Genomic DNA, 27080 nt, shown 5'->3' on the forward strand with positions numbered 1-27080 from the left:
GTCAATAAATCAAATATCATCATCATGTTTGTACGTTAAAAATAGTATTGAATGAATAAAACATTAAACATTAAAATATGGAAAACAAATAAAAGAACAACATCAATTATTTACCAAAAGGTAAAGACGCGATTTAAGGCTTTGCTTAACAGTATTCCAGAAGCACATAATTAACTTTAAAGTCGCTAAAGAAACATTTTCGAACAGTTTGTTTAGTACTAACAAAATCAGTTCAGACATATAAGATATAAAGCGATACTCCAATTTCATCTGTAAAAATCATGTTTTCTCTGCTTTTTACATCTAAAAATAATTGGTTTGACTTATTAATTGATTTTTACATATACCATCTATATTAACATACTTGTAAGATGGTAAATATAAAGTAACTATGCAATGGTTTTGTCTACATGTTGACTATATTGTATCTGGCATCAATAAAGGTATTAAGCTACCTCAATAATATTGCGTTAAGGCATTAAATTGTAACTTATCCAGAATATGCGTTACGTATTACATTTGAATTGTTGTTTTATTCTATGACCACAACACGTTACCATTTGATTTTGAAATAAAATATTGTGATATTGACACACTGCTTGGCGTTAATTTGCATTAAAGATTTGTCTTAATGTAGGTTAAGAATTATCGTGTTTGGTAATAAACGTCGACTTTGCGTTAAAATTATGTTAGGCTAATAAGCGGTTTTTATTAAAACTTATAGAAATAATGATTTGCATTCAAAAGAATGCGGAAGCTATCTATTTGAAAACAAAATAAGCTGTTGCATATACATACACAATTGAAAAGGAGCAACTGGGAAAATTCTTTGAGATTTGCTATCTTAATGAACAGTATCGCTATTAAAATCCTAAACAAATTGTTATTTGATTGGGCAAATAGTAATTACCAAAAATATCGGGAGATCATTTAACATAATTTGACTCTCCTGTTTTGAGTAATGTTTTTTTTTAGAAACACGTTCTGCTTTTCCGTATTTCGACGATTTTTATAAACTTATAAATGCTTTATTTTTTATATCATAACTGACGCACACAAGAAATAAAGCAAACAATGAAACACCAAAAACTATATCGGGAACGAAACTCGTGTGATCATCAAATTTTTATAATAAAAAACAGCTATATATAGATCTTAACTGTAAATACAGACTTGGAGCGGTCAAATGCAAAGCAATTTGGATATAAATCAGTTTGAGGGCTAGCCGAACCTAAAGATCTTTTTAATAAATGCAAACGGACGATAACAACGCCATATCACTACTTGGATAACACAATGGGAAATGCTTAGCATTTCTTAAACTAGACATTTAATGGTGATCATAATTAATATGAAATATTATATTTACGCAAAATAGTTTATCCTTTCTGATTTAATTCTTACATGTGTTATTTAGAGGCATGTGTTATGTAAATTGGTTTTAATATTAAAGCAGTGAAAGCCAATGTCTACCCTGATATTTATACATTTCATTTAGGGTAAATAGCCATTGAGTCGATTTTGCATTTGAGTCGGACATTTTTATCTTTGTAGTTTGCAAAGAGAAGTTTTGTTTAGCATGATTTTCGACGATATAACGAACACTATACCATCGGCATTTTTGTCAGACACATTTCACATCATTAACAAATGACGTGATATTGAAAACATTACCTTATTCTATAATAAGGACAGGTAGTTTTTTGTCGTTCGCTTTATTGTATAGATTTTACAGTAAACAATGTATATCAATTCAATTTGCCCTTGAGGCGATCATTCGTGTATCTATTGACAGAGGCATGCAATTAAATATAAACCAAATATCTTTTCATATTAACATGACTCAATCTATAAAGAAACCCTGAGCTCACAAACAAAGAGAATCACATACTGTTTTATCTGTGTATGTTTGTACTTTTCTTTGTCAAACCTCAGTGCTACAAATGGTTCCGTTACTGGACAGTTCGGATAGAAACTAAAAGTGACCATGTAATTTGTCCTTTTTTATGACTTATTTTCGTCAATATTGCAAAAATAATAAAGTTATAACTTCAACACAAGACTGTTACTGTGAAAATTGCATTTTTATAAATATTAGGAATTTATAACCAAATAAATGCTTAAAACAAATTTGTGTCCGTGTTAAGGGCGAATTCAGCGGGTTTTGTTAATCAACTGTTTTCCAATTAACATTAACTGGAAATCAAAAAACTATTTGTAAAAATGACTCATATATGAAACTTATAGCTTGCACAAGCTTTAAGTCCCGGCTTTGATCGCAAAGCTTGTTTATTATAGAGTTATACCGTTAACCCGTCCGACTCAAGGGCACAGAAGCGCAGTGATTTTCAATATATGTACAAAATGCATGAATCTAGCGGAAATACGTTCAAAATTACTTTAGTCACGACTTTAACAAATCAACCAAAGATAATCCTATAAGACACATGTTTCTTAAAGGGGCCGTCCAACAGATAAAGCGTCGATGCGAAACGATAATTTGGGAAATAACTAGGATTGCTTATATAGCTAAAAAAATACATCCGCTCAGCATGAGCGTGGACGGTCGAGTGGTCTAAGCGGGAGACTTTTTACTCCAAGATTCCAGGGGTCAGTGGTTTGAGTCCTGTTGAGGGTTACTTCTTTTTCTTTTTTAAATTGTATTCTTGTTTTTTTTTACTGGAGATTTTTAGTTCAAGTGTTTAAATCAATCAATATAAAGCATTTTAAGCATTTAATGAAAAGCCTTAATACATGCCCAAATCTGTTGGACGGCCCCTTTCAAATAAATCAAAATCGCCGTATTTCACGGATTACTTAATATTATTCATATGTTTTTAAGTTTTACAACCGTACCAAGTTTGTTCAGTCTTCACCTAAAAACTATCCTACAGAGGTAAGATACACAAAATGAAAGTCTACCCTAGAAAGCCCGCTAGAAGTGGAGGCATAAACAATGACCCTCTAAGTAAGCCTATAATGAAGAATATGCATATTTGTAAGTGTTCGATAGGTGAATCAAAAACGTGTCGGCCAAGCGAAGTCGTTTGCGCTCGACCGCCTGATAACGTATATCGCTCTATACTGAACTCAGAGGGGGTAATCACGTGATTATCAAGATGGCGACGTCCATGCCGAGGCCGGTAATTTTCGCCGTTTTATACCGTTTAATAACTTGAATTATTTTTCAAATTACGCCCACATTCCAGCCATATTAGCAAGAAAGTTACTGGCGTTTATTTCATAGTAATATTCGCTCTTTATCTCGACTTTACTCGGTGCGAAATTTCTTAACGGGATGACCTAATTAGGGCTCCACTAAGACAATTTGCGGGAGTAAAGTCGAGATATATAGCGATTTTAAATACGAAATAAACGCGTTTTTTTCCAGTATTGGCTGGAAACAAAAGGTCGTTTAAACTATAAAAAAGGAGTAATAAAGTGTATACAACGGCGAAAAATAACTGTCTCGGCGTGGACGTCGCCATCTTGTCTATCACGTGATTACCCCCTCTGGAACTATCCTCGAGGCGTTGACATAGTTTACCAACTATCGATACGCAATCTGCTTATTTCAGTCAATAAAATATTATACGGACATCAACACCTTAAAGAAAGAAAAATTACAACTCCATCTTTTAAACATGGGATAATCCCACTTAAAAAGAAGAATTATTTTTCCCTATTTACTAAGTGGAACATTGGTACACGTAGTTTTCCGGCAAGCGTTAGCTTTAGAAAAGACAATCATTTAAAAGAGTCATTATTTTGCAATAATAAAGAAGGTTTTTTAATAATTGATGTAATATGTGTTATTAAGCTGGCCATTGTGTATGACCCTCGTGAAGTTTGTTTTGAAATGTTCCACCCTCGCAATATTCCGACCCACTAAGCGGGTTTAAGTACAAAACTAAACAGTCTTTATAATAATGCACGATTGGTAGAAATATTACAAAATACAGCTTTTTATGCCCACACTACATTCTAGCAATTAAGCTCCGTTGATAAAACACAATACGGGAAAACATAAGCTACCCAATATGTGGTCAGATACTCCTGTATACCATTTAGACCAACGTTTTAATAGATTATAACAATAAAAATTGTAAAAGAACCAGGTCAATTAACTGGACTGGGAAAAAGTTGACAATATGCGCAAATAAAACGAGGTCCGTTTAAGAATTACTGGCTTTACATTTACATTAGCTTAACCAACAAAACTCATCAGTTTTTCTTGATGTCATGTTTAGTGCGTACAGACGTCTTGGTGATGTCAAATTGTACGAGAAAAATTTCACCACACATACTGTTCACATTACAGCGCATTTACATTCAATTGTTATTTCAATATCGCGTTTAATATCATACATAAACAAGTGAGATAGTTTCAATAGCATATTTGACTCTTCTCCTGTATCGCACATAAAACAATACTTGCATAATCCATAGAACGCAGAAAACACAATATTAACTCTCGATTGGTCATTGTCGGCTCGGGTTCTACTTTCATGTACCGCGGGTACGGTAAATATACTTAAACGTACCCGGTCGATATAAGACTGTACCCGAGTTGTTATCCCGGCCAAAATCCGATGTCGTTAAACGCGCTACCGATTACCATGAAACAATTTTGTTTATCTTAAACAAACTTCTCTTTTTAAAAAACTGCATCAACATGCTTTTTGAGTTTGAGTTTCGATAATATAGGGGCCATTAAACATAATATTTGACTAACATGTGAACATTATTAATTAAAAAAAATTAGCCGACAACGACCGATTTAGCGTTAAAATTCCGGGTACGTTTTAGTATATTTAGTTAAAACTATCGCGAGGGAAGGACCCCCGATAATGTTGAAGAACTTCAGGTCAAACCCTTGTTCCATTCTGTATGTATGGACCAATGTATATATTTGTATAATGTCATTATCTGGAAATAAAATATGTTTAAAGTAAAAGTATATTTACCGTATCAAGGGTACATGTAAGAATACCCGGGGTACATGTAAGTAGTACCCGAGCCGACAATGACCAATCGAGCATTATTAACCATACCGTGCGATTACTATTTGCATGGTGTGATAGTGTTCACAGCGAATTATAAGCACGTTTAAAGTGTGTTCATAGAGCAATCTTATGAACGAATAAAATGTTTAATTTCTACCTGTTATGATACGTTGCAAAAGTAAACATGTTGTAAGTGTCTGAAGCTTATTGCAATAATTAATATAGTGCTGTTTCATTTTGCATGTTGTGCTAGTTTAACACTAGGCTACAGGTACCTAGCATATCATTGAATTTGACAGTTCGGTAATGACATGGAAACGAACAAAAAAGTGCATAACAGACAAAGCAGTAATTTGGACAATATCAGTATAGTAGGTCCGAAAACCCACTTTAAAGTATTATATATGGGCTTCGCTCTGTGAAAAGGGGGTTTAACGCATGTGCCAATAGTGTCGTCCCAGATTAGCCTGTGCAGTCCACATAGGCTACTTAAAGACGCCACTTTCCGCCTAAACTTGATTTTTGCGAAAAAGAAACTTCACAGGCTAATCTAAGAAGACACTTTACGCACACGCATTCAACCCCCTTTTCACAGACCACTTCTTGCATTATTGTGTAAATTAAGCCTGTCAATGGACAATACAGGGATTTATAATTACATCACCAAAATAATATCGCTTTAAGTCATTATATTAAAAATGTGTAATGTACCTTTACAGAATAATGGGTACGGATAAGTTAACTGTTTAAATTACGCACTTTCGGTATATCACTGTTGTTATCGACATAATACCTTGCATAAATATGCATTAAAGATTTATCTTATTTTAGTTCAGAATTATTGCTTGAGGTCATAAACTTCGACAAATAAATAATATTATTTTAGGCAAAGGGTCGGATTTGATCATGTTGAAATCATATCGATTTAATTCGTATAACCATTATTAGTTAGAATCGCCTTACACTTTAATGCGTTATTTTTTGGGCCGACAAACAACGACAAAATGACAATTTATTGTTTCAATTCGTTAACAAAATTAGACTTTTGGGTTTGGAACTGTTTTAAATGTTTCAGAAATACGTTGTCTTTGCCCTCCTTTCGAAACATTTCTTCAAATAATAAATATTTTTTATTTTGTATCATCGACTGACGTTTATAAAAAAATATAGCAAACTATGAATCTGAAGAGCCTCTATCGGGAGAGATATTCTTTATACCAAACAATTGAGACGCGTTATGAGAAAACGGGGCTTAATGCATGTGCGTAAAGTGTTATCCCTGATTAGCCTGTGCAGTCCGCCCAGGCTAATCAGGGACGACACTTTCCGCCTTAACTGGATTTACGCGATGAAGAGACTTCCTTTAAACGAAAAATACCATAAAAGCGGAAAGTGTCGTCCCTGATTAGCCTTTGCGGACTGCGAGCGAGTGATAATTATTACTGTTTTTTTATTTCATACTTTTATTTAACACTGAAATTAATTACTTACTACTTCACAAATAGTATTATTGTACTAACAACTCATAACAAAATACAAACAACGATCACATGTATCAAGCAGCTGAAAAAAACAAACTTATTGAACTTGGTGGCTTTCGGTCAAAGCATTTAAAAAATCTTCTAGTCACTTGAAATACCTCAATACCCGTTACTGTTAACGTGGTAGGTATTAAGTAGACCCAAGGCAATACTGATGCGAACGGTTGTCAATCAGTTATGCGTGAATAACTCCATGACACTATCAATCGACAATATCAGTGGTTGTGGTTGCATTTTTCGGCTTAAGTAGGTGGTAGCTATAGCCCTGATCGGTCCATACATTTTACTCCTCCTCGATTGCGTGGTAGTTAGTTACTTAGAAGAATGCTGATTGCAACCAGGCGGTGATTGTGCATTTGATGCATTAACCCATTTATGAACAGAACAGAACAGAACACAACTTTATTTACATCTCAGGCATACAGGTATGCAGTAAGAGGAACAATATATATTAAGTTATACAATATTTAAATAGACATGTGCTTCACGGTTAACGTCGTATACAAGTAACAACAACAACAACAACAACAGAAAAAGACAAAATTTTAAGTAGAAAACAAAAGCAGACAAAGACAAAAAAGTTATATTTTTTGGAACAATTTGAATCCAAGACACTCGTTGTTTTCAATGTTATGTATCTATGGCCATAAACACAACTAGGTAAAATCCAGTTATTAGATATTTCTAAAAGGGTTTTTAGCAAATGTACTAAATTTATGTAGAAGGGAGAAGAATAATATGTATTTATTTATACAATATTTTAATAGACATGTGCTTCACGATTAAAGTGGTACACTCATATGCAAGTAACAACAACAACCGCAAAAAGACAAAAAAATAATCAGAAAATAAAAGCGGACAATGACAAAAAAGTTATATTTTCTGGAACAATTTGAATCTAAGAGACTCAATATTTTCAATTTTATGAATCTATGGTCATAAACATAACTAGGTAAAATCCAGTTATTGGATATTTCTCAAAGGGTTTTAGCAAATGTACTAAATTTATGTAGTAGGGAGAACTATGTATATATATATTCAGCTATACAATATTTAAATAGACATGTGCTTCACGATTAAAGTGGTACACTTATATGCAAGTAACAACAACAACCGCAAAAAGACAAAAAAAAATAATCAGAAAATAAAAACGGACAATGACCAAATATGGTCATAAACATAACTAGGTAAAATCGAGTTATTTGATATTTCTCAAAAGGGTATTAGCAAATTTACTTAATTTTTGTAGAGATTCCACGTTTTCTATAGACATTATATACTTAAGTTTATTAACATCGCAAAAATGTCTTGAAAACCTAGTTATATCGATTCTATCGGTAGTAAAATGAGTGCACTTTAAAATGTAATGTTCTTCATTGCCAATGTAGCCTTCGTTACATAAAGTGCACATTCTATTAATTTCGGGTGTGCCGTTCCATCTGCCAGCTTCGATAGGGAAATTAGCAGTGCGGAGCTTCAATATGGGTAGATACCTAGATTTTGGGAGCAGCTTAAGGTAATTCTCAAGTTCAAGATTGCTTTTAAAGGAATTATAAAATTTACCTTTATTTGATTGGTTCATGTCTACATGCCACTGCTGAATGTATTGATCAATGAGTACACGTTTTACTTGTAATGATAGTGATTTCATACTAGACGAGTTTTGTTCTTGCCACACGATCGATTTTCCTGTCATGTCTAATATTTGTTTAATTTTCGATAACCATTTAAAGTTATGCAAATTGTTATTGGTAAGGTTAATATACATTTTTTAAGAATATTTGTTTTCGTTACCTGAAAGAATTCTAGCCCAGAAGCCTATCATTTTGCTGTAAATAGTGACAGATAGCGGGTATCTCCCAAGTTCGCCATTTAGCATATATGACGGAGTACTTTTACGAGACATTGTAATTTTCGAAGGAATTCCCTATGTACGCGTTCGATAATGTCCATGTTTTTATAGCGCCATATTTCGCATCCGTAATTAAGTATCGGTACAATATTGTGATCAAAAAGGTTTAGCGTTAAGTCCAGTGGCAGATCGGAATTATTTGCACGGATATAAAGTAAATTCACTGCTTGTTCAACATTGTTTTGACGTGCGCTTAGAAATGAACCGTATACTGAAAATGTGACACCAAGGTATTTGTATTGCTTAACAATTTCAATTTCACTTCTGCCGATGTAAAATGTATACCGCGCGATGTTTCTAGCCCCAAATATGATTATTTTTGTTTTGTTAGTGTTTGCATTGAGTTTCCTTTGTGTGCAATATTCATTAAAAGCATTTAAACATCTTTGAAAATCTTTTTCATCGTCTGACAGAATAATAGTGTCGTTGGCGTATAACAAGACAAGTAGCTTCAGTCAGTGATAAGCACTAGATGGATCAGGTATATCAACACCTTTACCGTCGTATATAAGAATATGATTTTCAAGGTCATTTAAAAATATTGAAAACAGGATCGGTGACAAATTTTCACCTTGCCGAACGCCGTTTTCGCATGGAAAGAGCGGAGACGAGTTATGATAGACGGAAACACATGATTTAATATTCTGGTATATGTTATAGATAACATTAAATATTCTTCCTGTCACAGAGCTAGATAGCAGCTTAAACCAGAGACCATTTCTCCAGACTTTGTCGAAAGCCTGGGAGAAATCTATAAAGGCACAGTACAACTTCTTTTTATTGCTGCGTAAGATTTCAATTAGAGATTGAAGAACAAATATGTGGTCCATACAAGAATGATTTTTTTCTAAAACCTGTCTGATTTTCGTTGAGAATTCCATTTGATTCTAAAAATTTGTTAAGCCTTTCATTTAGAATTGATGTAAAGAGTTTTCCAAAACACCTTAGTAATGTTATAGGCCTATAGTTATTAGGGTCGCTGCTGTCACCTTTATTTTTGTAAATAGCGTAAATAGTGCCTTCAAGCCAGACATTAGGCATATGAACAGTATCGAGTATCACGTTGAATAACTTAACATAAATAGGTAGAAACATGTGTTTAGTATGTTTTATATATTCAATTTCGGTCTCGGTAAAAGGCATGTTTAATTCTAGTGTGTCGTACACGGGATCGTTTTCGAGCGTATGTAAGTTAAACTCATTGTTTTCGGCAGTGCTATCATTACAATTTATACTTTTGAAACGAGTAATTAATGAAACCAAGCTCGGTGTTTTCTTGTTTTTTTTTGCGCCAATTCTATGAATATATTTCCAGTATTCTTTTGGACTATTCGAATGCATTGTACGTAATGTTTGTGCATTTTTAAATTTATATTGATTATTAAAAAAGTTCATCGTTCGTTTGTATTTGTTACTAGCATTTTGTAAAAGAGTCTTATTTCTTAATGATCGCTCGCATTTATATCTGTTTTAGCCTCATAATAAAAAGTTTGTGCTTGTTTACATTTAATACCGAAACATGGACTTTTAAATACGTGATTGAGAGAACGTTGTTTGGTGAGCGTTTCGGCTGCGGCATTATGGAACATTACGGTAATTGTGTTAGTTATTTCATCAATCGATGATGGTGCGCAAGGGCTAACATCGCACAGATATTTAAGGTGGTCAAGTTGTTCTTGGTTTATATTGTTAATAAAATTGCTCGATAAGTTTGGTTTCCATTTTGCGTGCGTAGTATTTTTATGTGATTTCTGCTTGTGTGGTAGTGCTTCTTTAATCCTTCTAGATACGATAAATTTTATTATAGCGTGCCCATCAGAAAACAGCGAATCCGTCTCGATGATCTCGAACGCGGTTAAAACACAAAACATTCAGCAGTGGCAATGGCATAATCGATAACTGAGCTATTCCGGTAGGTAATTTGACCAGTGTCAGAGTCCGTGCCCATTCGACCGTTTAGTATAAAGAGATTGTTATTACGACAAATATCGATCAGCGCAAATCCGTTACTGTTGTTTTTTTTATCCATAGATGTTCTGGACAGGGGTACATTACATTTGGTTAAGATATGGGACTTTTTAAGTGTACTAAGGGTGTCTGGATCAATACCCTGTAAATCTGCACAGAAATCATCAATACAAGTAAAGTCGGGTAGCGTGGCTGTTCTGGCATTCATGTCTCCTATAAGAATTGTGAATTTAAATTCGTCTATTTATGCCTAGTGCACTCTCCCATCCTTCTTTATTGGATCAATTTATTTCCAAAATAAGGGATGTCTAATTTTTTTTCTATATTTAGAATATTTCTTGCATAAATTCCTTTAAGCAAACAGCGCAGACCCTGATGAGACGCCGCATCATGCGGCGTTTCATCTGGGTCTACTCTGTTTGCCAAGGCCTTTTTTCTAGACGCTCGGCATAAATGGGTTAAATTGTCAAAACAATATTTTGCCACTTAAAGCGTATTAACAGATTATAATTGAATTTGATACACACCACTTTTAATGTTTTGTTGAATTCTCAAATAAGTATGTTTTTCCTTATTAGAAAATAGTTTCCAGTTGTAATGGCAAAAATAATTTGAATCTTTAAAGTAAACGTTCAGTAAGATTGAACATTTAAAAAATATTATTAGTGCTACGTCAACCAAACAATATGGCCGTTTGTGGATAAACGAATCAATCTCCAGTATGCATAGTGCGTTAACTACCCAAACAGATGTTAACACATATATCATTAAAGCATTTAAATATTACTTTGAACATCTTGGACATGGAAGCATATTTGATAATCTGATTGTAAATATAACTTTTGCTGGTTTTGTAATGATTATGGATGTGATTATAATTATGCAAATTGTCATATTTATTGTTGTCACCATCCCATAGATTATCTCAATAAACAATCTTATCTTTAATTACTGTGTTCAGTTTAATCGATCCATGATTACATTGAGACCTCCGTCGATCTTTATCATCATAAGACAAATCGGCATCCATACAAGTTACTGATGCTGCTACCACCATTGAAATGGCTACAACTGAAATCATCACCCCCATGGCTTCTACTGACACCCTCGCCACATCAACCACCTCCACCGCCACCGCAACCACTGCCACCACAACCCTCACAGCATCTTCCGCCACCGCCGCTGCCACAATCACCAGTGCAACAACCCCAACTACCATATAACTTGTAGTGTATATACATGTACATATCAATAAATCTTTACTCAAATAGTTTATGTACTGTCTGACTTTTCTTGTCATCAAGAAGTAATTTTATTAAATCTTCAAAATAAATATATAAATTAAATTAATTAATTGCACGCATTGTATGTTGTTATAATGTTAGGAATAGTTTGTAGAAAAGTATCAATATTTCATTAAGATAAACAGTGCATGCATAATAATTTAAAATGCGCATTTATTTCACAATACAACATATTAACTATTTCAGTGCTGGAACTGAATTTTGAAGGTCTTTGCAAACAGTTTGGATCCAGATGAGACGCCACAGAACGTGGCGTCTCATCAGGATCCAAACTGTTTGCAATTCTGATAGTATTCTTAAAAAAATCGAAGTAAATGCTAATTTTAGAAATTCAGCAGACGACATATTAGCAGACGACAAAATTCCCAGCATGCAAAGGGTTAAAGCATGGCAGGTGTGATTTGCGAAGACAACGGTTTCTTTCTTAACTGAAGAACAACATCTGTTCTATATGTTCTGTTTAAAAACTTCTAACTGTTTTATGGGTGGATTTGAGTCCGCAGGAAACAGCAATGCACTAAACAAAATTGGTCTAAAAACTTACACAGTAGACAAATAGAAAGTGAACCCCAATATCCAGATGCGCAGTTACGGAACGGAAAAAAACGGGCGAAAAACAAAAAACATTTGGACGGACGGATGGGCAAAAAATGAATATATATACGACATCAAACCCGGCTATAACTGGAGGCATTACAAAACAACATTCTAATAAAGGGTTAAGTGGAACATGTGCCTATTGATGTTTAATCAGTTAGTGAATCAAAACGAACAGTCTCGGTATAGCGCCGCCGATTCACGTGGAAAGACTTCATAAACAAAAGATACGCAATATGCTTATTTTTTTGTAAAGAACATTTTCCACTTACATTAAAATCGTAAAAAAAATCTGGCATTTAAACATAGAAAACAATTTAACTTTCAACGTTTTTTTTTCTTTTAACTTAAGTAGGAAAATGTCCCCTTAGATGTCAAGGAGAGGTTAGGCTTAGAAAACCGTATCGTTTGAAAAGGTATTTATTTTGAAATTATAAAGTAGGTGTTTAAATATTTTAATAGCGTGTGTGTTTTGAATTTTGCAATTCTGTCGGTCTCCCGTGGTGTAGTTTTGAAATGTTCCACCCTCGTAATATTCTGACACAAAAGCGCTAAGCGGGTTATTTGAAACAGTTAAGAACAAAAGTAAACACTCATTGTCATACTACTAGATTAAGTGGACTATTTTACAATACATTTCGTTATACATAAACAACCTTAATCTGCCTTGATACACAACAATACAGTAATAAATAAGCTCTCCAATAAGTGTTACTTTTACCAGTTTGGACCAACGTTAACCTCTTTGGACCAACGTTTAAACAGTAGACATGATAAGTATTGATGCAAAGCCTCAACGGGCGTCGGTAATTTCAGTGTTAAAGGCACTCAATGAAGTTACATGGAACGATTTGTTTTCTACTGTAAATATTAATATATCTGCCGATTATTTTAAACAAAATAAAAAAAAGATACTGGTATAACCATTATCTATGATTTTGTGTTATAACCTCCAAATAACCATTATCTATGATATTGTGTTATAACCCCCAAATAACTATTATCTATGATTTTGTGTTGTAACAGCCAAATATTTCATAGTTCATTTTATTTACACTGGTTTCCTTTTTTACTGGCATCCGTGTGCAGTTTTCAATAATGGAACAGAACTGTGTAGGTTTTAAATAAATCTGCTTCATCTTGTAAGCGTAATTTCATATTTTTCTCAACTTCAAGGGGAGATGATTCTGAACTTATTCTTACGTTGCTCATTTGCTCGTTTACGATAGGGGTTGAGTACTCATTGATATGAAATCACTGTAAAAGATTTAATGTGTATACGAACCCCCCCACCCTCTCACACATATATTTCATGGGCATAATAAAAACAAAAAATGGTTACAATAAAACAGCATATTTATTTAAACTAAAATGTCTACATCAAAACAAAAAGTTAACATAAAACACAAATAAAATAATTTGATTCTACTGGAGCTCGAACCTTGGACCTCTCACATGTGAAGCGAGCGTGTAACCACTACACAGCTTGAAAAATCACCTTCTAACTAAGATATTAATAAGCTATTAATAGTCGGTTTAAATGTAAACCCGGACGTTTAAACGCTGCATAGCGAGCTGGGTGAAAGGTCCATACCAAAGGGTCCATACTACTGGCAAGATACGGGTCAGGCCTGCGGCCTTCTATATGTGTTTCTTAAAAAATAAACCTGTAGGAGGACTTGATAGTAATGAGACTGGGGTGCTGTGATGGTGCTCCTCATTGATAAGCGGCTGCTTCCTTTATCAAGACTCATTATTACAAATAATAATACGTGTCGCGCTTCGCGCTCTATAGCGCGTTTATTAGTAACTAGGTGGTTGCTAGGATAGTGGAACAAAGAAGTTTTGTTTTTATACAAAACAAGAAAGTTTCACAGGTTCGCGTATTTACCCAGTCCCTGTGATTTTTTTTATTATTGCCCAGTCCCCGTGATCAGTTATTAATTAAAAGAATTAGCTTTGCATTATTGGCGATAAATGTTGTCGTAAATGTAATAGGCACAAATGCAGTACTTATTTACACTAATTTACACAAAAAATCACCACTATGCAAGATATTCTGACAACAAAAATATACACATTGATCCGTAAAATAACTTCTCCTCCCATAAGCGAAAAAAAAGGTATTACATACTAGTCGCCGCACTTCAGTGCGACGCCAATAACAATACAACTTGTCAAAAAATAAGGCCAATTATGTGAATGGTTTAATGCATTTATCCTGGGAAAAGTTAAGAATATACGAACATAAAATGAGGCCCGTCCCAGAAAAGCAGTCGACACATTCGCATGTTCATGACCAACAAACCACATCAATACTTTTCCTTTGCGTGACATGTTCATGATGTACAGATTAATTAATGATATCAAATTATATGAACAAATATAGCTATAATTGCCGAATTACGGCTCAAGATTCACTTTTCACTACATTTAAATATAGTCTTGCATAACATACATGTAAATGATGGTATTTACAAGAAGCAATGGCTCTTCTGTTTGTATGGTACATGAAAGCTTTCTAACATCATTCATAAGGCAGATATCACACATCCAGAATTATACTGCGATATTACACATTGAATACTATGATAGCGTAAATTGTGACACATATGCATGTTCATAGTTCAACCTATTATTAAGTATAATCTATTTACGTCCATGATATTTAAATTTGAATGTTATGGAACGTTGTGATAGTAAACAATATGCAGTTTCTAAAGCTCATAGTGATAGTACATATATATCTTGTTCTAATAAAACTGGGCATAATGCATGTGCGTAAAGTGTCGTCCCAGATTAGCCTGTGCATTCCGCTTTACTTAACATTCTCGCGCGTTTCCAGAATAAATTGGTTTAACAGTGTACAATCCTATGTCTTGAACTTTCCTACTTGATGAGGAATAGAGTAAGTGGCGTGTTTGGTGTCTTTTAATCAAACCCGACATCCTGATTTGTAGTATCGCGCTATAGCGGAAAAATAAATTAAATTGTTCTCTTCGTGGCTGCACGTGCATCTGACGAGATAAGGAAAAGTGAGCCGTGTCTTTTAAGCATATAACATGAGACGATAAGAGCACTTATCGTGAGACGCAAGAAGTATTTGATTCGGTAATTTTTTGCAATTATTTTTAATAAAAAAATTCCATTGTGTAATGATCTCCGCATTAAAAAAACTTTGCATACTTCATACTTGCACAGATTTTTTTGCCTGAATCTTAAACCCATGCCGAGCCTCTGTCATGTTCTACTTTTTGAAAGTCCGATAATTTTATGGTTGAAAGAAAACGAACAATATAGAGCAAAATGACCACCTGCATTACTTCGGATAATGAATACACCCGAGCTCCGGCCGGGAGGGCTATATATTGGGAACCTTTCATTCGTTGTCATCACTCTTGGCCGCAACTTGACACCACAACCATGAAGGCTACTCTGGCTGTTTTGGGACTCGCACTGTTCGCTGTCCTTGCGGAATGCAAGCGCGCGGAAGAGCCCGCACAAAATCTGTTGAGGAAACAAATTCTGGAAAAACTTGCTGCACGAGGTAAAGCGCCGTTTTGTTGTTGTGTTTTAGGTTCATTTTAAATAAAGCGATATGCTTATGTTATATCTGTTTCAAGATTCTGATTTTTTTATAAGGAAATGTATCTATGTCAAATAAAGTTTAAATGACTATATTATAAAGGTAGTTTTAAACACTTGAATGGAAATATTACAATTTAACAGAATCGGTATTTTTTATTTCGCGTTTTAATATATTATTGAATTTATCTGCGGGAAAATTTTCTTGTGATAATACACGGGCGAAATGGATAATAAACCGTTGGAAACACAATTAACATAAAATGACATTTGATACATATATAGGTATGTGTTTATATACGCAATTACCTCAAAATTGCCTTATTATCAATAACAGACCATGTAAAGAGGCAACCATACATATTCCGGTCCTTGAAAAAAAATTGCCAAGTTTATGTATGTTATATTGACAACATATTGAAAGCGCATGTGATGTTTTGAAAGGCGACTATAATTCCGTTGCAACTTTGATTGTGTTAATGTCATACACCATTTATTAAAAGTATGTACTTTTTACTATAAAAGTTTTATATCAAATATCGTCTCTTAAAACTCCATATTATGTCTGGTGTTTTGTATTTATAAGGAATATCGTTCATAGTTAATTTAAATAGCATCAAACATTTGTTTTAATCAGCGACGTCTCATATAAAGTATGAATGGTAAAACCAATACTAGTTCTTTATCTGTAATATGCTCGCTGTAATTTTAACAAGGTTTCTTTGCATCGGATTATGTTACTTTATTAACGCTAAAAGTGATGCAAAACATAAAATTTTGAAAAACATTTAATCTTTCTGCATCATATGTTTTATGTACTATAAGCCATCTATCAGCACATGTGTGATGAATAAAGTATGAACCGCAATAAATCAGCATATGTGTATTTAATCATAGGCGCTCGATGTCAATGACAATGTTTTTTATATTTATTCATTTGTTTTTAGTTACCCGTTGTTTATTATAATGCATACACATACTAAATGAATAAAAATCTTCTGATAAAACGTCTTCTTAAAAAAAAGATTCGTTCGACTTTGTACATAGAAATTGACAAGGTAAATCACTCGCCATTTTCTAAAGCAACGGAAGTGCGTCATTATGCATAATAAATCGCTGTCACCCCATTCGCTTATAGAAATGCGCGCACAGGCCGGGAACCTCGCTCTTTCTCTATCTACTTTCAGTTTCAACAGAAACATCCACAGACGATGTGATAAATCCTAGTAACTATTGTTTTACTCAATTAATGGGGCAATCAACCAAATATATTGTAAATTGCATACACATGAATCATTCCTTACCAATTGTTTAACTTGATTTCGTCTGCCATTGTGATTTCCAGAAAAAAAATCAGCGCGTCAAAAATCAAAGCTGGCGCTTAGTGGCTGTTATTGTGTATAATGAGCGAGGTTCCCGGCCTACGCGCGCATTTCAATAAGCAAGCGGGATGACAGCGATTTAATTATGCATTATGACGCACTTCCGTTGCTTTAGAAAATGGCGAGTGATTTACCTTGTCAATTTCTATAAATACATAGTCGAAATATCTTTTTTTAAGAAGACGTTTTGTCGGAAGATTTTTATTAATTTAGTATGTGTATGCATTATTATAAACAACGGGTAACTAAAAAATAAATAAATAAAAAATAAACATTGTCATTGACATCGAGCGCCTATGTATTTAATAAGTAACACATAATGTGTCATCAGCAGATGTGTATAAAGAAAGATGAACTATCTCTCAAAAAACGTGTGATGAGTACCATGTAAAGCTTGGCAGCATATTTGAACAGACTATAGGATGCAAGATAACAATTATCATACATATGCGTACTTAATTGTTTGTATTGATGTAGGTGCCAGGAGAATCACATAAGCTTTCGCGATCACATGTTACTACGTTCCGTTCCAATTTCAAACGAGGCGCGCCCTGAGATAAATGGGTTTAATGATTATTGCGTAAACCGTCGCCCTAAACTGAGGACACTAGACGAAAATCCAGTTTGGGCGGAAAGTTTCGTCCCTGATTAGCTTGTGCTTATCTGGGACGATACTTCACTCACATGCATTCAAACCATTATTTACAATCCAATTTCAAATATATTGCAGGTAAACTTGGCGAACAAAACTTCGGATCCGAGAAATCTGAGGTTTCCGAAGAGGATCCGGAAGAACCGCGGTGGCCCTACGGCTGGATGGAATGTAAACTCGCTTTCTCGTTATAACATATGATTATATGATTTTTTATGTATATGTGAAAAGAGGGTTTAATGCAAGTGCGTAAAGTGTCGTCCCAGATCAGCCTGTGCAGGCCGCACATGATAATCAGGGACAACACTTTCCGCTTTTATTAATTTTTTTAAAAAAAGTCTCTTCACAGTCAAAATCCAGTTAAGGCGGAAAGTGGCCTGCACAGGCTTAACTTGGACGACACTTTACGCACATAGATTAAACCCCTTTTTAACAGAGCATGGCTCATATAAATAACGGAAAAATCAGAATTCTTTTTGTGGGTAAATTATAGGGGTGCGTATACAGATTTCTTAACCCATTTATGCCTAGTGGACTCACCCATCCTTTTAAAGTTGATCAATTTATTTCCAAAATTAGAGATGTCTAGTATATTTATTTCTATATTTAGAATATTTCTTACAGAAATTCCTTAAAGCAAACAGCGCAGACCCTGATGAGACGCCGCATCGTGCGGCGTCTCATCTGGTTCTACGCTGTTTGCCAAGGCCTTTTTTGTCTAGACGCTAGGCATAAATGGGTTAAGTTGCAGTTTATAGAAACAATCAACATGCCGAATACTAATAATACTGTATATAGTTTTAAGTTAAACGTATTCTTGTCCTATGCCAAGTAGTGGTCATTTTTAATGCGTATTTAAACCGGTAGGATATGGCACGAGTGTTAAGGCTATTTATTTTAAATTTGGTTATTATTTATTGACATATCTATCATGTTCAGTTGCCGCCCTGTACGCCAAGTGTGAGAGTGGTTCAATACTGATTGGGGAGTGGGGAGAGTACACCAACACGGCACTCGAATCGGTCGGCATTGACGGTACGTATTTTTAGTCACCTTGTGATGTAATTACATCGAGGCGGCAGTCGGCGTTGACGGTACGTATTATTCGGCGGCTAATGGGAATGTTTTACTTCAACGCGGCTCTCGAATCAGTCGGCATTAAAGGTACGTATTATTATGCATCTTGTGATGTGATGACATCGAGGCAGTCGGAGTGTACGGTACGAATTATACGGCGGCTAGCCGGGTGATTTGATAACATCGGCACTCAAAGTCACTCGAAGCCGACCGTATGTATTATTGCGATGTTAGTGTTGAAATAACATCAACGCGATCTTCGAAATTAGTTTGATTTAATGACTTGTATGGCACAAATGGTACTTTATATATTTATCACTGTTGGTATTTACAACGATTTATACTGATTTTATTATTTCACAATGTTAAATAGTGGCAATCTAACTACAACAAAAACCAGCAAACATAGAAAAAAAACAAAAAAAAACATGTAAAAAGAAACACTTAATAATGCATTGTACATTAAATTAATTACTAATTGATTCGAGGTAAAAGTGGCAATGTCCTTGTTAAAAAAAACTTATTGTGAAATGTTACACAAAAAGTACATAAAGCATGCATACTTGTTTCTAACTTACAGGCAAAGACTCGGTTTTGGCGTATGCTTGCCCCGGAGTTATGGAGACTGGTAAAATTTTGATGGTAAGGTCAGAAATATATATTTTTTCTACTCATATCGTGGTCGCAAACAAGCGTGTCCAACAATAAAAAAATAACATGTTTCTCTCATCAACAAAGAAAGAACTGTTCTGTACATGAAACGAGCCCGAACGTCAGTATCTCAAACAAAAGAACTTTGAATGTAAGTATTTCAAGAAAGTTTGAAGTACAGAATTTCCTTAACGCGACTAATTGTTCCATCGTAGACATTCCACATAGCCGTCCATGCTAATTGCTGATGAAAAGAACTTTGAATGTAAGTATTTCAATAAAGATAAAAGGTACAGAATTTCTTTAATGCGACTAATTCTTTGTTCACCCTTCCACATGGTGCAGCTAGTGTATATTGATATCCAGTTGACCATGTTGCAATTAATATTTTAAAATAAATCATAGCACATAAGATGACATCAACAAATCATCAAATTTCCCCAATCACCACATGTTACTTTTTGACGTGTTTAAATAACCAGTTGACTTAACCATCTTACAGCTATCTTTTTAAAATAACCAGTTGCCTCCCCTATATTTTAGGAAGCCGATGACGAGGGAAGGAAGGCCGCCGAACCATTTCTCGCTATGGGATTACCTGTCACGCAGTGTAAGGATAACTGTAACTGTTATTGTGAATGTATCCAGTATAATTGCATTAGGTGTGATACAATAGGAGAAGAAAACAAACTCATGGTTTTTATTGTTTATGATCATGATTATTATTTTTATCGATTTACCTATCCTCCTCCTCCTCCTCCTCCTCCTCTTCTTCTTATCATCCTACTCCTCCCCCTATTCTTCTTCTTCTTATTCCTCCTCCTCCTCCTCCTCATTATCATCATCATCATCATCATCATCATCATCATCATCATCATCATCACCATCATCATCATCGTCATCATTGTCATCATTATCATCATCATCTTCATCATCACCAACACCATCATCATCATCATCACAACCACCACCACCACCACCATCAGCAGCAGCAGCAGCAGCAACAACAACAACAACAACAACATGATCACCACCACAACCACTATCAGCATCGCATTTCGTTTATCATAAACATTGTTATACTTGTACAAATAATAATTATTACTAAATTTAACTATTTTGTATCATTATTATCATGATTATATTTGTTTCATTAGGCGTGAACCTGATCGCCGAAACGGAAAATCTGGCTTTCCTCATGTTACTGACTGACAAGGATATAGAGGGTAGGTACCCGGGCGTGGTCTGCCTAACAATATAACAATACCCCCACCCCCATATCTGCACTAAGTAATTTAACTTTAGAATATTCACACTGAAATCTTGAAATCTGTTTTCACTTCGGCAAGTTTGACAATTTATTGAAAAGGCTCTACCATATGTATACGAAGCTTTATAATCCGTGCACTAAGCTAATGTTAATTCGCTACTTTGTTAAGTTCATAAAAATGAATCGCATTTTGCCCAGTTATACCGATTATACCGTTAGTAGGTTCTGTTTGCTGAACGATTTAATCATACATGATAAATATCAAAACAGGATACTATTTCCAAAGTCTTATGCTGTGTACTGTGTTCAGCATTACGAATGCGCGTTGCTGGCATTAAAACGTAACCTTTATTTGATCCAAGTTTATACCTGTATTGTACTCATTATGTGAATACTGTGTCCATTATGTACGATATGACAGGCTTTTGATTGGGTTTCTTTAATAATAAACGTTTCTCGCGGTTACTTCGCTCCACTTTAACCAAAACAAAGATAGACCTACTACATAATGTGAGACCATTTGCGTCATTGCCCGATGTGTTTGTCATACTTGTCTGTGATACATCGCGATTGGACGAGTGTGCTTGTTATACTTGTCTGCGATACATCGAGATGGGACGAGTATGTTTGTTATACTTGTCTGCGATACATCGCGATGGGTCGAGTGTGTTTATTATACTTGTCTGCGATACATCGCGATGGGACGAGGGGGTGACTTGGGAGTCACTTGCAGGAGGTGGGCCCTGCTACACATGCCAATTAACTAGTTAACTGTGATAGGCAATAGTAACTGGTCATTCGTGTAGCATGACAATTAACGGATACGGTGTTATGATTCGCGGATTAATTTCTTTTTTATATAAAATGACGTAAACGTGTTTTTTTGTGTTTAATCAATTTCGTCAATCGCGTTCTGAGAAAACTGGGCTTAATAATTATGTGTAAAGTGTCGTCCCAGATTAGCCTGTGTGTGCAGTCCGCACAGGCTAATCTGGGACGACACTTTCCGCCTTAATTGGATTTTTGCTAACAAGAGACTTCACTTACACGAAAAATGTCATTAAAGCGGAAAGTGTCGTCCCTGATTAGCCTGTGCACATTGCACAGGCTAATCTGGGACCACCTTTACGCACTTGCATTATGTCCAGTTTCTCAGAACACGACTCAATTTCAGAGAGTGAGTTCCTGAAGGAGACGGACGTGCTGTTCAATCTGTGTTACGAGGTGTTTAATAATGTGAATGAACAGCTAGAAGAGGAGGAGGACGAGGCAGTATCAGTCGTTGAGGCAGCAGCGGCAAAGAGGAGCCTCAAGCAGCTACTCGCGCACGTTAGGAAATAGGTGAGAACACGATGTATGTTCATGATATTTTAAATGAACACTTACGATAACAGAGGAGAACACGATGCAGTTTTATTGTAGAGTTATTGAGGGCTTCTGGAATAGGTGAGAACGCAATGCGAGGTTTTACTAATAATACCTTAGATGGGAATCTATCCTCATTAATTCTGAGACATTTTCGCCATGCAAACATTTTGTTTTTACAAAATGAACCCATGGTTAAGCCATGCTAAATATGGATACGTTTAAAAAATGCCTTCTAAATTTTTAAGACGTATACATATAGCAGAAATAAAATGTGTATTATGAAATTGATTTTGCAGACTGGAAATCCGACTACGCTACCCCTACGACGACAACGGCAATTCGAAAAGTGAAGTTAGGAAAAAGAACATGTTAATGATATAATCCATCTTCAACGAACATCTTGTACACAAACTTTGTGTCTGGTGTTGTTTTTAATAAATACAATTGCATTTGTGTTCACGTTTGTGTTTTATTATTTACCTTTTAAATGTTTGAGAACACATTGGCGAACGTGTGAGAAAGATCATAATGTGTTGATTCACAGTGTTTCTAACCACCTGGCTTGGCCGATTAAAATAGTATTACATTGTTCAACGAAAAAGACATAAGTAACTTGTTCATTGATATTTCAAAAAGTTATTATGGTGGCTAACATATAGTATTTACATAGCTTAGTTTGCTTATAATTTATAATAAACAATTTAAGCACGTTTTACATCAATATTTAGTTCGGAATATAAAAATTTGAGCTTAATCTAATCCTGTTTAAGCAGGCTTCAGAATGTTTAAACAGTCGGGGTCATGTTTATACTATTCTTCACATGTTTTACTTTTCGTATGAAGAATTGTGTTGCTGGCAAACTTTGATATGCTATGAAATACTGTCCTTATGCAAAACAATCTCACGCATTCATCTTTTTCACAAATGTTATACTACCATTCTTTCAAATATGTCTTAAGTATAATATTTGTGAAAATGTAAAGTTGTTCATAGTCAGTTTAGTATCAACACACACTAGCACTACGAAACAGAAATTATTTACACATGTATTACAGCATGCGTAATGGTATACTTCAATAACATGTGGGCATGCTAAATATACTGAACTATCGGGATATTGTTAAGATTTACAAACATTCATTCCAGTTTGATCAATACTAAGTCAGACAAGTGACATCTTAAATGGCAATTATGTTTGTCTATACATTGACCTGGTGACCTAGTTGTGCCCCCTCATGACAGATAAAATTGGTTTAGATAAGTCCAAACCTTAGATTACGTTTTGTCTTATCATCTACATAATTCATACCCGTCAACTTAACTTGATTCGATAGCGACGTTGATGCTGTCTTCCTCTGTTATACGTATTGTTAACTTCTACTGATACAAAGGAAGTGTTGATATCAGCTCCCAACAGGTCCCTGTATACTATTTAACGTCAGCTCCAACTGATTTGAATAACGAGTTGATTAAAACTAGACCCAGTATAATATATATAATACGGGCAACTCCGACGGATTACAAAACCATGTACATATAATCTCCCGTGCTGGTCCCTGTCTTATACGTACCGTCAAATGCGACCTGAATGATGGCCGTGTTGTTGTCATCTCCCAACCCGCCGTTGAATAATACTCACCGTCAACTCAGATTGATTCAAAGGACGTGCAGATGTTATCTAACCACAACTGGGTCTTCTTTAAACTTCACAGATAGTATTTTTTAATCGTGTGTCCGCAATTGGCGCATCATACTCTTCAAACAACTAAAGTTTCTATCGCATCCACACATGTCTACATTGAGTGAATACTGTGATAATTGTGTTGGCATTTACAGAAACAAGTTCATTTTTAGCTTGGCGAGATGCGCTATAAAATAGTACTGAGCATGTGCTTTTGACGTGCGATTGTTATCACGTATACTGATGATCTATTAACTTCACGATATATTATAACAATTATACATATGTGATTGTTTTCGGAAATGAAACAATTTTATCTTTATCATATCAACTTCATGCGGAATATGAGGCATTCAATGTACATTTCAAACGGATTCATATTTATGTCAAGATCGCTTTCAATTTATCCTGCTTTTAATTTGCAATTATTCAGTGAATAATTTGCATTTTGAACTTGCAAAGTTAGCTTGCCATCGGCTCTAAATACCCACAGGTCTAGGGTATAATGTATGGCCACAAGTGTTGCCTGCTCCATTTAATGCTAGCAGTAGAGGGGTATAGTTGAACTATGACAAAGTTAAGAACTACGCCTTTAATGAAATATGTACTCATGTTTGTTTTTAACATACTATGACGTCTTTATGTCGTATGAAAAAGTCTGAACATAATTTCCGGGTTTTCCAAACATTGTATATTTCTTTTATATATGAATGCGTGTTTGAATGCTAAAACGAAATGCGTTTGCAATTGTACAAAAATGAAATTTTGCGGATTGACTGGTCTCATTTCTTCGGAATAATTATTTTGTTATATCATCTATGGACTATTTAAAAAATAACAGACACGCAGACAAATATATTTTATTGGTGATACAATAATGAACGTATTTACATAAATCTTTGAGGGGGCCTTTTGTGAACAATATGTAAATGTGTTTGATCCGCGTGAACAAACACTTATTGTCATATATTCCTCCACAAATAAATTCGATCTTAAACCTATTTACCTGCTGAAGTTTGCAAAAGCGATTACCACAAATGAATACACCTCCGATTTTGAAATGTTTGACCATAGATTTGGATAATAAGATATACATTTCTACTGGTTCTTTCAAAGGTTATATTGTTATAAGTGATTTAAAAGACCCGTTTGCTTAACAAGTGTAATGGTCTTATTTTTTGTTAACTTGTGTATTTACTACTTTACAAGTATAATGGGTCTTATTTTTTGGTTAACTTGTGTATTTACTACCTTTTAAGTATAATGTGTCTTATTTTTGGTTTACTTGTGTATTTACTACTTTACAAGTATAATGGGTCTTATTTTTGGTTTACTTGTGTATTTACTACTTTACAAGTATAATGGGTCTTATTTTTTGGTTAACTTGTGTATTTACTACTTTACAAGTATAATGGGTCTTATTTTTGGTTTACTTGTGTATTTACTACTTTACGAGTATAATGGGTCTTATTTTTGGTTTACTTGTGTATTTACTACTTTACAAGTATAATGGGTCTTATTTTTGGTAAACTTGTGTATTTACTACTTTACAAGTATAATGGGTCTTATTTTTGGTTTACTTGTGTATTTACTACTTTACAAGTATAATGGGTCTTATTTTTGGTTTACTTGTGTATTTAAACTCATCAGGCTCAGTGTGGGTAAATTTTGTAATCAAAAGCATTTGTAATTAAATTTTGAAAAAAATATGTCGTTATACTTGAATAAAAAGCGGTTCATTTATGTAGGGCGTACGCTTGGGTTATCACAGCACAACGGTCCCTCGCGCAATACGATGTTGATTCGAAAGACCCGAACAATGTTTGTTTTATTTTCATTCGAACTAAATAAACCAATCATCACCTCATAGAACGACCATATGATTTTGTTTTAAATATTTCAAAATGTTTAGTTTAAATTACTTAATTGATAAGTCACCTTAACTCTTATATTTCTTTTATTTGTCAATTGTTTTTTATTAACATTAACACGATAAATTATTATGTACACGAAATACTCGAATCAAAAGTCTCATTCGTTAGTTGATTTGTGGTGTATATTTTGTAAGCTTTTTAACTTTGTACAAATAATTTAACATGCAATAATGGCTCGCAAAAATAATATGTAAGCAAACAACAATAACGTCACTAGTCTATAAATTGAGAAGTAGAAACAAAGCATCCGTAATAAAATATTTATTTCCAGCTCGTGTGTAAACCCCTAAACCCTTAACAAAACTTTGATTCTGCACCCTGTTACATTACGTGAAAAACATTGTTTCAATGAACATGTCATTTGTTTAAGACGTTGAAATTGTATTACAGAATACATCGGCTCGAAACCCGATGGTCTGATATTGATGTCTTAGACCCGCGGAGACCAAGTCTCACTATTGCCGGTAGAGTCCCGATCAATCCCGATTTGCTAACGCCGGTTGACCAGCCAGAACCGGAATGATGCGTAGAATTTAGATTTTTTTTAACGCGGTCACACTATTTCCCGGTGCCGCCATAGTTGAAACCGGTCAACAACCCGGCAGAGTCCCGGTCAAACCCGAACTAGCTACGGTTTATCTCGGTGAAGCCCCGGCAGAACCACGGTTGTCGCCGGTAATGCACAGGTGGAGCCCCGGTGAAATCTTGCAGCGTCCCGGAAAATCCCCGGTATCACAAATTGAATAAAGTTAATCTACCGCAGTAACTATGTCTGACATTTTATAGTCAAATAAATCAGCTGTGGTACCGATAAAACCTTTCAGTTCGCTTAAGGGAATTATTTATTTCCAAGCGTTTTTGTACTTCAATTTTTCAAAGGATATGCAAAATAAATTTATTTTTTTGGATCATGGTGTCCGAGCAAGACTACTATATGTTAAAAATATCCATTCATCCCACAATATAACGTTTTTTCTTTGCATTGCAAAATTTGAGGCGCTTGCATTGTGGATTGTTTGACACACTGATACATCTGCTTCTTGTTAAAGAGGTTAACTGCACAATTGTAAGTAGAAGTCTACCCCGCAAGTTTGAATGAATAAAATAATGAGTGCATTGTGCGGATATGGGCAGAATGTCAGAATTCCCGA

The 27080-nt window shown here is 34.7% G+C and overlaps 1 protein-coding gene across 1 annotated transcript; it reads left to right on the forward strand.

Moving 5' to 3' along the window:
* The first annotated feature begins 15739 nt into the window (after positions 1–15739).
* LOC127875981 (uncharacterized) lies at positions 15740–22783 on the forward strand. The gene is made up of 8 exons (XM_052420768.1): positions 15740–15875; positions 18026–18118; positions 18887–18982; positions 19605–19666; positions 20219–20285; positions 20833–20901; positions 22120–22286; positions 22610–22783. Exons 1-7 carry the CDS (start codon positions 15752–15754, stop codon positions 22284–22286), a joined length of 678 nt encoding a protein of 225 aa, XP_052276728.1. The 5' UTR covers positions 15740–15751; the 3' UTR covers positions 22610–22783.
* Positions 22784–27080: the final 4297 nt, after the last annotated feature.

The sequence above is a fragment of the Dreissena polymorpha genome, chromosome 4, assembly GCF_020536995.1.
Source record: "Dreissena polymorpha isolate Duluth1 chromosome 4, UMN_Dpol_1.0, whole genome shotgun sequence".
NCBI classification, from domain to species: Eukaryota; Metazoa; Mollusca; class Bivalvia; order Myida; family Dreissenidae; genus Dreissena; species Dreissena polymorpha.